The 12030-nt window shown below is 42.7% G+C and overlaps 1 protein-coding gene across 4 annotated transcripts in view; it reads left to right on the top strand.

The window, feature by feature from the left end:
• The window catches only part of LOC119957437 (dihydropyrimidinase-related protein 2), a 32611-nt gene extending 21029 nt beyond the window's left edge, over positions 1-11582 (top strand). Inside the window, exons 10-14 of one of the 4 annotated variants that reach the window (XR_005458805.1) lie at positions 2533-2674; positions 4105-4275; positions 6833-7012; positions 8618-8776; positions 9905-11582. Coding sequence is in view for 2 of the 4 variants with exons in the window: in XM_038785508.1 (XP_038641436.1) it covers positions 2533-2674; positions 4105-4275; positions 6833-7012; positions 8611-8782; positions 9905-9996 (757 nt within the window). In the remaining 2 variants the exon portion in view is untranslated. Of the gene's footprint in view, positions 1-2532; positions 2675-4104; positions 4276-6832; positions 7013-8610; positions 8783-9904 lie in introns of all 4 variants that reach the window. The other 3 variants (XR_005458804.1, XM_038785509.1, XM_038785508.1) reach the window with 3 other exon arrangements.
• The last annotated feature ends 448 nt before the right edge of the window (positions 11583-12030 follow it).

Here is a 12030-nt window from a genome sequence, read left to right as displayed (position 1 = left end):
GATCTTATCTTCACACGTCTTCCTGAGCATCGACAGTTATGCATTCACAAGTTGGGTCAATTTAAGCAAAATCCATAACTGAACGGTTTTAATGCCAAGTAGAGTTTAGAATTCCACAGCAATCATTGATGATTGAATTGACTCACAAGTAATCAATGGGTGAACTAATGGGAAAAGTACAACAAATCTAATCACACCCAATATTATTTGGGCATGGAACAATTGACCACAAGTGGCTATTGAGACTGCAGGCAGAACACAAATGCGAATTGTATCTATTTGAAGAGGGAAGATATAAAAGGGCAGAACATGGAGTCAAGGAGACAGTTGGAAACCTTTTAGTGAAGTTAATGAGATAGATATGGAATGTAAAGGAAATTTGAAATGTTCATTCAAGGAAAACAGGATATTAGAACAAGGAAATAGGATAAAACAGTGAAAGGTTTATTTGGGAAGGCATTTTGCATTGAAGCAATTGAACATCTAGATTGCATTTTGCAAAATAAGTAACTGGGTTCTAAGAAGTAAAGACACATTCGCCCTGATTTGGAATGTTCACAATTTTGCAACTATTCCAATGAGATGTCCTGGGATTTGTGAATTGAACCTTGGCTGCAAAAACAGAAGGGTCCACTATTCTCTCTGAAGATACTGACAGTTTCACACTGATGTGTACTGTTAATTATTGTGTGTATGGAAAGATGCATTGCACAGCGCTCAACTCCTCCTTTCATCAGTTCCCCATATCGTTATTCTTATTGCTTGTTTGTTTGTTCCATCGTCCTTGAGTCACACAGCTCCACAATAATTTAATCCTGAAACCAATAATGAGAATTGGAGAGGTTTCTGAAATGTTCCCACCCCCACCCCTGCTCCTCAGTTTTGCTCCACTTTTCTACTCCTTTCTCTTCATAGGTAGTGAAAAAAGAAAATAATTCTTGTACTTAAATTATGCTTTCACATCCTCAGGTTGATCCAAAACCCTTTGGAGCTAATGGCATGCTTTTGAGGTTTAGCTAATGTAGGAAACACTGCAGCCAGTTTGTGCATAGCAAGCTCTCATAAACAGACATGTAGTGTCCAAGCTTCTGTGAGTTATAACTGGGCACTACTCCAAAGATTAGCTGGGGAATCCCCCGCCCACCACCCCTGCAGAGGTCCTCAGGTAAGGATTGCCCAGCAACTTCAAATTTCTGTTGGGCAATTGCCCTTAATTGGAACCATCTAAAAGTACGATTTAAATTACAAACTGCAGCAATGATTACCCAGGAAGAATTAAAACCACTCCTAACTTCCATCCTACCCACTTACTTTGTAAACCTACCTTCTCCCACTTTATTCAATATCTCTTCATAGCTAATAACCTCCATACCAGGCAACATCCTGGTAAACCTTTTTTGTACTCTCCTCAATGCTCCACATCCTTCTGGTTGTGTGGTGACCAGAATTGGACACAGTATTCCAAATGTGGCCTAACCAAAGTTCAATATAATTGTCACCTAATTTACGAGCTTTTATACTTGTTAGCCTGTCCTATGAAGGGAAGCCTGCCATATGCTTTCTTTACCACCATTTCCACCTGTGCTGCCACTTCTAAGGTCTGTGGACCTGCACGCCCAGATCTCTGTGTCTATGCTCCTGATGGTTCTGCCATTTATTTTATAGCTCTCACCTGAATTGGATCTACCAAAATGCATCACCTTGCATTTTTCCAGGTTAAATTCCATCTGCCAGTTCGCTGCCCAATTTTGCAGCCTATCTATTAGATATCCTGTTGTATTCTCTGACGGTATTCATCACTATCCGCAACTCCTGCAATCTTAGTATCTCCGCAAACTTGCCAATCAGACCCGCTATGATTTCTTCCAAGTCATTTATATATATTACAAAGAGCAGAGGTACCAATACTGATCCCTGCGGAACACACTAGTTGCAGACCTCCATTGAGAAAAACACCTTCCACTGCTACCCTCTTATATATCTGCCGGAAAGAGCCAATTGCCTTTGGTTTATTGCCTCACCCAAATCACAGTGCTACCTCAGTACTTGCACTGGGAGGTCAGCATAGATTTTTGTGCTCTAGTCTCTGGAATGAGACTTGAACTGACAACTTCTGACTTAGAGGTGGGAGTGCTACCCAAATAGCTACAGCCAGCACTGAGTCTTGCTGGGATGTTGCTGTTACCTTGCCACAGCATCCAGGTGGCCCAGTCAGCAGGGAGGAGTTTAACAGTCGAGCCAAGTTGTATCTTATAATTCCTGCCCGAACGAACTTCAAACAGGGTTCACTGATTGGTGGATGAGTCTTGGAAGTTTAACTAATTTTTTTTTCCAGTGATGCAACGCTTGGTGTTTCTAACTTTTGAATTGAGAAATTATCAGCAGACCAAATCGTTGTGGTTTGTGCAGCTCATTACAGCAATTCATGAGGTAGTGATGGTCTGTTCAAAAGAAAATGGTTTGTCAGTCAGTGTGCTGAATGAATGTAGGTAACCATCCTTGTTGACCCTCGGTGTGTCCTTGTATTTGCAGTGGTGATCTTCAGGTCACTGGCAGTGCACACTGTACTTTCAACACCTCTCAGAAGGCTTTAGGAAAGGACGACTTCACCCTGATCCCTGAAGGTACCAATGGAATTGAGGAGAGAATGTCCATTGTTTGGGATAAAGCTGTGGTAAGTACAGTATATTGTCCTTCATTGCTAGAGGGATGGAGTTTAAGACTAGGGAGGTTATGTTGCAATTGTATAAGGTGTTAGTGCGACCACACCTGGAGTATTGTGTTCAGTTTTGGTCTCCTTACTTGAGAAAGGACGTACTGGCACTGGAGGGTGTGCAGAGGAGATTCACTAGGTTAATCCCAGACCTGAAGGGGTTGGATTATGAGGAGAGGTTGAGTAGACTGGGACTGTACTCGTTGGAATTTAGAAGGATGAGGGGGGATCTTATAGAAACATTTAAAATTATGAAGGGAATAGATAGGATAGATGCGGGCAGGTTGTTTCCACTGGTGGGTGACAGCAGAACTAGGGGGCATAGCCTCAAAATAAGGGGAAGTAGATTTAGGACTGAGTTTAGGAGGAACTTCTTCACCCAAAGGGTTGTGAATCTATGGATTTCCTTGCCCAGTGAAGCAGTTGAGGCTCCTTCATTACATGTTTTTAAGGTAAAGATAGATAGTTTTTTGAAGAATAAAGGGATTAAGGGTTATGGTGTTCGGGCCGGAAAGTGGAGCTGAGTCCACAAAAGATCAGCCATGATCTCATTGAATGGTGGAGCAGGCTCGAGGGGCCAGATGGCCTACTCCTGCTCCTAGTTCTTATGTTCTTATGTTCTTATATGTCATGGAAAGAATGAAAAGCAAAGTGCTGATGGGGCTCAGGCTGTGGAGACACTGCAGGGGAGGACCCCACGCCTCATACAATAGAGCATTAGGTTCTGACAAAATTGCTTACAAGCTATGAGACCTGAAAGGAGGCAACTAAGAGAGAACTTTTTACTGAAGCTTGAGATGTAAATTGCTCCTCAAGGCAAGCCTAGATATTAGAAGAAAGGTGCTAAAAAGGGAGGAATGTGCGCAACTCCCTATGGCATTCCTTACCTTCAGCCGTCCCGAAAAGTAAATCACTGAATGATCTAGTCCAGTGAAAATTGGATTTTGTGAGGAATGCACCTGCAGCATAATAATATACCATGTGGATTAAATATGGAGGCAATGGCATAGTGGTATTGTTGCTGGATGAGTAATCCAGAGACCCAGGGTAATGCCCTGGGGCCTGGTTCAAATCCCACCAGGGCAGATTTTTAATTTCAGTAAAAATCTGGAATTAAAAATAATGACCATGAAAACATTGTTGATTGTCATAAAAACTTCAGGGAAGGAAATGTGTTGTCCTTACCCAGTCTGGTTAACATATGACTCCAGACCCACAGCAGTGTGGTTGATACTTAAATGTCTGAGGGATGGTCAATAAATGCTGGCCAACTGTGACGCCCACATCCCATGAATTAATAAAGCCCAATAGTTAACTGTTAGATGTCTTCATGATGTCTCTCACGATCAATGTTCTTTAACTGAAATGTTTCTTGTCACAAAACCACACAGGTCTCTGGGAAAATGGATGAAAATCAGTTTGTAGCAGTGACCAGCACCAATGCTGCCAAGATTTTCAACTTGTACCCAAGGAAGGGACGCATTGCAGTGGGTTCAGATGCCGACCTTGTGATCTGGGACCCTGACATCGTCAAGACCATCACGGCAAAGAACCATAGCCTGGTAGTTTGACAGCTTTGTGTCCTATTTAATACAGCAGTCAGCCACTTCAGCCAAGTATTTTTTGCACAAGCAAATAAATCATTGTCCAATGTTGTTATTTTCATCAAGTGACACAAAGCTTTATTTATACTCTGGACTGTTTAGGAAATGTTTAGCAGGAATTTCATGAGAGCTTCTCCTCCTCTACCATGATTTTTGAAATTCGGCAGACTTTGGATCCTCACTGTCTTCAGGTGATGTCCCGGAGGACTGGAGAATAGCCAATGTTGTTGCTTTGTTTAAGAAGGGCAGCAAGGATAATCCAGGGAACTACAGGCCGGTGAGCCTTACATCAGTGGTAGGGAAATTACTGGAGAGAATTCTTCGAGACAGGAAGCAAATGGACGTATTAGCGAGAGGCAGCACGGTTTTGTGAAGGGGAGGCCGTGTCTCACTAACTTGATAGAGTTTTTTGAAGAGGTCACAAAGATGATTGATGCAGGTAGAGCAGTGGATGTTGTCTATGTGGACTTCAGTAAGGCCTTTGACAAGGTCCCTCATGGCAGACTGGTACAAAAGGTGAAGTCACACGGGATCAGGGGTGAGCTTGCAAGATGGATACAGAACTGGCTAGGTCATAGAAGGCAGAGAGTAGCAATGGAAGGGTGCTTTTCTGATTGGAGGTCTGTGACTAGTGGTGTTCCGCAGGGATCAGTGCTGGGACCTTTGCTGTTCATAATATATATAAATGATTTGGAGGAAAATGTAACTGGTCTGATTAGTAAGTTTGCAGACGACACAAAGGTTGGTGGAATTGCGGATAGCGATGAGGACTGTCAGAGGATACAGCAGGGTTTAGATTGTTTGGAGACTTGGGCGGAGAGGTGGCAGATGGAGTTTAATTCAGACAAATGTGAAGTAACATTTTTGAAGGTCTAATGCAGGTAGAGAATATATAGTTAATGGTAGAACCCTCGAGTATTGACAGTCAGAGAGATCTAGGTGTACAGGTCCACAGGTCACTGAAAGGGGCAACACAGGTGGAGAAGGTAGTCAAGAAGGCATACGGCATGCTTGCCTTCATTGGCCGGGGCATTGAGTATAAAAATTGGCAAGTCATGTTGCAGCTGTGCAGAACTTTAGTTAGGTCACACTTGGAGTATAGTGTTCAATTCTGGTCGCTACATTACCAAAAGGATCTGGAGACTTTAGAGAGGGTGCAGAAGAGATTTACCAGGATGTTGCCTGGTATGGAGGGCATTAGCTATGAGGAGAGGTTGAATAAACTTAATATCTTCGCACTGGAATGACGGAGGTGAGGGGCGTCCTGATAGAGGTCGACAAAATTATGAGGGGCATAGACAGAGTGGATAGTCAGAGGCTTTTTCCCGGGGTAGAGGGGTCAATTACTAGGGGGTATAGGTTTAAGGTACGAGGGGCAAGGTTTAGAGGAGACGTACGAGGCAAGTTTTTTTTTACACAGGGTAGTGAGTGCCTGGAACTCACTGCCGGAGAAGGTGGTGGAAGCAGGGACGATAGTGACGTTTAAGGGGCATCTTGACAAATACATGAATAGGATGGGAATAGAGGGATACAGACCCCCGGAAGTGCCGAAAATTCTAGTTTAGACGGGCAGCATCTTCGGCACTGGCTTGGAGGACCGAAGGGTCTGTTCCTGTGCTGTATTGTTCTTTCTTCTTTATGCACATCTTATTGTTCTATAATTTCTGCAGAAGTAATAGTGGAGTGAATTTCTCAGGAAATTCCCAGCAATTCACTAAGTGTTGGTTACGTAAGTAATGTGGCCCTCAAATTTGGTAGCTGACCTGCTAGAAATAAATTCAAATTATGGCCAGTGGACCGAAGCAAATAGCTGTTGGATGCTTTTTGAGATTGGTGCAATTGGTTTTGAGTCCCAGAGATTGTGCTGGAACCTCTGTTGTTTTTACTTCACATACAATAATGTAGCGCAGGAGGAGGTCATTCAGCCCATCAGGCCTGTGCCAACTCAGGTGGAGCTATCCAGTTAGTCCCAGTCCTTTTATCATCACTTCCAAAGTTTCTTCCACTATCCTTTGTGGTGGTGCATTCTGGATCACACTTTAGAAATATGACGCATTTGGGAATGGGAAAACAAAAAGACAGCTGATGAAGATAACAACTGAGCAGTGATGACAAAGTGTGAAGAATGCAAAACAGACAGAGGTTGGTAGTGTGAACAGATAGATTCAGTTCAGAGAGTCATATCAGATCTATCCCTGGTCTGTACTGAATTGGATGAGCTCAGTGGACTTCAACATTCCTGAAATGGAAAGGGTAAAGTAGTTTGCTGGGTTTCTTGCTGTTGATCACTGTACTGTGACCTCTCATGTCTGTGTATGGGCTTGTTGAATGAAGGAAGACGGGATTGTTTTCGGTAGTAATGCCTTTCACAGTCAAATAAGTTGTCAGTGCTTCCTCTTCAGATTTGGATAGCAAGTGAGTGAACCACTGGTTTTTCAGAATTTCTGCAATTACTTTGCAGATGTGCACATGTAACCTTGCTGCTCTCAATGTTTTTTCCCCTTGTTGCAAATAGGCAGTGGAATACAATATTTTTGAAGGAATGGAGTGTCGTGGGGCACCCTTGGTTGTCATTAGCCAAGGTAAAATTGTCTTTGAGGATGGTATGGTTCATGCTACTGAGGGCTCTGGACGCTTTATCCCCAAGAAACCATTCCCCGACTATGTGTACAAGAGGGTCAAAGCAAGGAACAAGGTAATGGTGTTTATACATTGTCCCATATGAGGATTGAAAGTGGTCTGGTGTTGACTTTGTATTGATAATCTGTTGGCAAGATGCCCTGTTGAAGTTCAGTTTATGCCTCTGTGTCATGAACCACGCTGATGAATCCCAACTTAAATTACCAGTTCAAGGTATATAGTTTTGTTTTTGGAATGATGTGAGGAGTCAGGTAAAACCCCAGTAAAAATAAGTAGTTAGCGTGTAACAATTATTAAAGACTATTTAGTGAATTAAAGAAAATACATATGTACATGAACAAGACTATACTATCCACTACTGTCTTGAGGCAAATTTCATACTGTTGCTGAGTAGATAGAATCTGATCATTTCTTGCTCGATTTTTTAAAACTGCTTTTACTTGGCAAATCCATGACACTGTGACTCAGCAAAACCTGACTGCACACATCAGCTGTTTCAGTGTCATTGAAAACTGCGCAAATTTGATTCTTGGAACAACTTCTGTACTCATCATGAAGTTGTTAATCCTGTAATCACTTTGTGTTACTTTAAGATAACCACAATCCTTTTATTGATTCTTCCGTGGGATTTGAGCTCATAATCAAGGTTGCCGGTGCAGCGCAGTGGGGAACTGTCGTTTACATGAGACATTAAAGTGAGGCCTGGATCAAGTGGACAGTTGAGATCCTGCAGCATCATTTTAAGAAGAACAGTCTTTCCTCAACTCTTTAGCATAGCCAATCCATCAACCCTGCACATCTTTGGACTGTGGGAGGAAACTGGAGCACCCAGAGGAAACCCACTCAGACACGGGGAGAATGTTCAAACTCCACACAGACAGTCACCCAAGACTGAATTTGAACCCAGGTCCCTGGCTCTGTGAGGCAGTAGTGCCAGCATGCTGCCTGTTATTCTGTTACGCACAGTAGAGTGTCAGCCAAGATATGTCCTAACCTGATATGGAAGCAAAGCACAGGAAGACTCTCCCAAAAACACAGCTTTGCAGAAACCATAGCAAAAATGCACTTCTCTTTGGAACAGAACAGGGTACTACTATTGAATGCCAGCAGAGTCAACCCTTGCCATCCCATGAATGAAAGACTGGGCGACATGATTAACCTCTATATTTGTATGGTGCTCCAGTCTTAGGGGGTGTTGGAGGCAAAGTGAGGTTTCCAGCAGAGGAGAAGTGTCATTGCAAGCTTGATGCTTCTTGAGAATGAACACCCTGCCTCTCCCGGCCTTCAATCTCCCCAACATGGCTTCAAACTGTTCCTTAATGGGCCTCAATTTTGAGCATCCATGAGCTATTCTATGCATTGAGCATTCTAAGAAAACATATTTCTTGACACGGCTGTTCTCTGACTTGAACCCATGTCCCTTGTGCCACTTGCACAGTTTAATTGATGAATATGCAAAAAGCGGAGCTCTCGACGAAGAATTGTTATGGTTTATTTATTTCACACCAAGTGACTTGAACCCATTTAATTCCATCAGTTTCAGCACATTGAACTGTTGCACCGCATACGTTGCATGTAAACAGCACCAGATATTGTTTTTTATCAGCATGTCAATCATAGATAATTTGTAACGCGTCAATTTCTGCCTCCCAGTTAACAGAACTGCGAGGAGTCCCCCGAGGGCTCTATGATGGTCCGGTCTGTGAGGTTTCAGTGACTCCCAAATCCATTACGCCTGCTTCCTCTGCCAGGACTTCACCTGCCAAGCAGCAAGCACCACCAGTGCGAAATCTGCACCAGTCAGGATTCAGTTTGTCTGGTAAATGTGTGTTTCCTGTTTTATTACCTCTCAACATATTAGTGTGTTGCTATTGTATTTAGTATTTGCTTTAGCTCCCAGCCTTGATATTGTACTGAAGTAGCAGATCCATCATATATGAGGAACAAGTTAATTTATGTTTGCAGTCTTTGTGACCTGTGATGGCATAAGCCATGTAATACAGTGATGGATGGAGTTCTCCAGTCTATCTCGGATGGAGTCATTTTGAAAGTTGACAGGCCTCTCTTGGTGAAATGTGCTTTGCCAAGTTCACCTGGGTTACAAATAAGGTGTGGACATGCTCTCACTGCTGGGTTATATGCAGTTGTCTCTGTTAGAGAATGTGGGAGTCAGCTAATGGCAGGATGTCACCTGCCACTACTCTTAAGACTACCAGAGGGAAGGTACAGAGCAGAGAGTGTCCAGTTCTTTGAGGAGAGGGAGAGGAACAACAATGAATGCAGCAATAACAATAGTGCCCTTCAGAAATTGCTCACTTCAACTAGAGTTAGAAGAAAGCTGGTCAATGTTTTGGGCTTCACTCTTGCAGTTCATACAGTGTGTCAAGATGAGCCAGGCTTTGTTGGAAATTCACATATCCTGAGTGAGAATGGCAAATGTGCACCTTGAGCTTAAGAATTAGAATTCATCCAGTGCAGAAAGAGGTCATTTGACCCATCGAGTCTGTTGTGACCCTCTGAAAGAGCACCCTACCTAGGCCCACTCCCCCACCCTACGCCTTGACCCCACCTAACCTGCATGTCTCTGGATACAAACGGGCAATTTAGCGTGGCGAATCCATCTAACCCGCACATCTTTGGACTGTGGGAGGAATCCAGAGCACCCAAAAGAAACCCACGCAGACACAGGAAGAAAGTGGAAACTCCACACAGACAGTGACCCAAGTCCAGAATTGAACCCAGATCCCTGGTGCTATGAGGCAGCAGTGCTAACCACAGTGCCACCGTGCTGCCAAAAGCTTTTACACAGAATGTTGTGCACTTAGCCATTTGAATGAATGGGTGTGTTGCAGGGTGGGGGCGGGGAAGACATGGAAATAGGTGGGGAGAATCAAATGTCTTTTTTCATGCATCTGTCTGCATTCTAATTCTTCGCGCTTTTCAACAGGTGCACAGGTAGATGACAATCTGCCTCGCCGTACTGGCCAGCGGATCGTGATGCCTCCTGGTGGCCATGCGAATATTACAACGCTTGGCTGAGTCTCCATTGTGCAATGGTGTTGGCGGAGCCATCATCTTTTTTCATCCTTTTTTTTTAAGAGCCTGTGATGGTTACTGTGGACAAACAATCCTGGATTTGCGTAACCCACTCCCAGTATTATTTTTATCACCAACAGTGAAATGAAGAGCAAAACACTTTGTTGATCTTAAACCCATGCCTGATGCAGTATGACACACACAGTATTTCAGAGATGAAGGAACCTCTGCATCCGTCTGACTTGAGGGAAAGAGCAGTGACTTCCTTGGAGTTGTGCATCCTCCTGCAATAGAGTTGTCACTCATGTTTTCTCTTTGGGTTTTCATGTTTGGGTGCTATGCAGCTGAATGAACCAAAACAACCCCATGCAATTGAGGAATAAGTCAGTTCCTTTAATTTTACAGACATGCAAAATGATTTAAGAGGATTGCAAACATGAGTTTAAAAAAAAAGCCACGCGCAAGAGAAAAATTGCAAAGTTAATTTGTGATCAGTACGGCAGTAGTTGTAATCCAGATGAACTCTCAGTTAAGGGATGGTCAGTAAATCGGTGCCAGAATGCACTTTGTTCTCCGTATATGTAGTTTATACTCTGCAAAGAGGAATAGCAGTGTGCAAATATGGTTCAAATTATGTTTAACAGTGTTTAAATTTCAAGTTGATCAACATTTGTCATTGAAAATACATACGTATGGTAATTGGAATGATAAAATTACGAAATATGCAGCAGCTGAGGAATTGGGTCCATGGGGAAGATTTAGTTATTTGTGGGGAAAAACTGACGGCTGAAAATTCGAAGTGAAATGGTGTCAATGCAAAGTTGAAAAATGAAAAGACAGGTTGATATTAATTCATCTTTTCAGTTTCACCTTCTGAGGGGCCAACTGTAAATTTCCAGCATCTTTTTTAGCTTGAGAATGCTATTTGCTTCCCAACTCTTGAGTTCCACACAGCATTGTTAAACATAACTTGTACTGAGATAAATTCTGAGAACAGAAGAATAGGCTTTCAATGGTGAGGCTGTCTGACTAACAAGCTTGTGCCTTTCTTGGTCTGTTCACAGGCTATCATCCTTCCACCCCAAGGAAATCCCTTCCCTGCTGCCCTGTGGGATGGTTCACTTTCCCATAGCACTATGTCATGAGGTTTTGCCCGACAAGATTCACTGTTGTCTTTATGGGTGCTTAAGAGTGCATTTTTCCTCTCATTTTGCAGACTGGAAATGCAACATGGGCTAGCAGTATGTTCACTGACAGCTTGCTTGAGTTTACCACTGAATGAGCCTAATTCATATTTGGGGGTTTTCAAAGATTAATTGACTGCAGTGACTTGATGCTCTAAAACTCATTGTAGTTTTGAAATGTCGCATCGATGGCTTTCACCCCTCCAATCCTGTGTTGTATTCTTATTAAAAAAGCTACTTTGTGTTTTCATGGTATTCCTGACGATAGGGTTCTGCTCTTGTGCTTTTCTCCCTTCTTCCATTGTTGTGTTCAATCAAGGTCTTGTGATTTATCCTGTTAGGGAAGGTTGATAAAATACTGTGTTTTACTGACATGAACTGCTAATAAAACACATTGCTGTTTAATTGTGTCAGAGTGAGTGGAATTTGAAAGCTTGTGTGCGTGGTGTGTCTACGTGTCATTTCTTTGTGAAGTGCAGCCAATGGCAATATCATTTGTGGGACAATAGGTAGGAATGTGTCACTATATTGGTGTTAGTGGTTTGGTGTCATGACATCAGGTGATGCCTTGCTTGTCTGTCCTCTTATTACTACTCTTACTCTGAAAAGGGTGCAGAGGAATTCTATATGGGAAATCTCTTTTTTCCACTTTCAAATTTGGATTGGAAAGAATTGGATGCCCACAGATAATCAATAAATATACGTTAAAGTAAATAGCAAAGTGATAAGAATAAGAAATAATCACCAAATTTGTCATGATCCTGATGATGTTTTAACTGCAGAAATCATGCACGTGTGATGCCAGATTTGGAACCATTTTCACTGGATGCTTTGTGGACTTCTGTCCCCACTT

This window comes from Scyliorhinus canicula, chromosome 26, assembly GCF_902713615.1.
Source record: "Scyliorhinus canicula chromosome 26, sScyCan1.1, whole genome shotgun sequence".
Classification (NCBI taxonomy): domain Eukaryota; kingdom Metazoa; phylum Chordata; class Chondrichthyes; order Carcharhiniformes; family Scyliorhinidae; genus Scyliorhinus; species Scyliorhinus canicula.
This window is presented reverse-complemented; position numbering and strand designations above follow the sequence as displayed.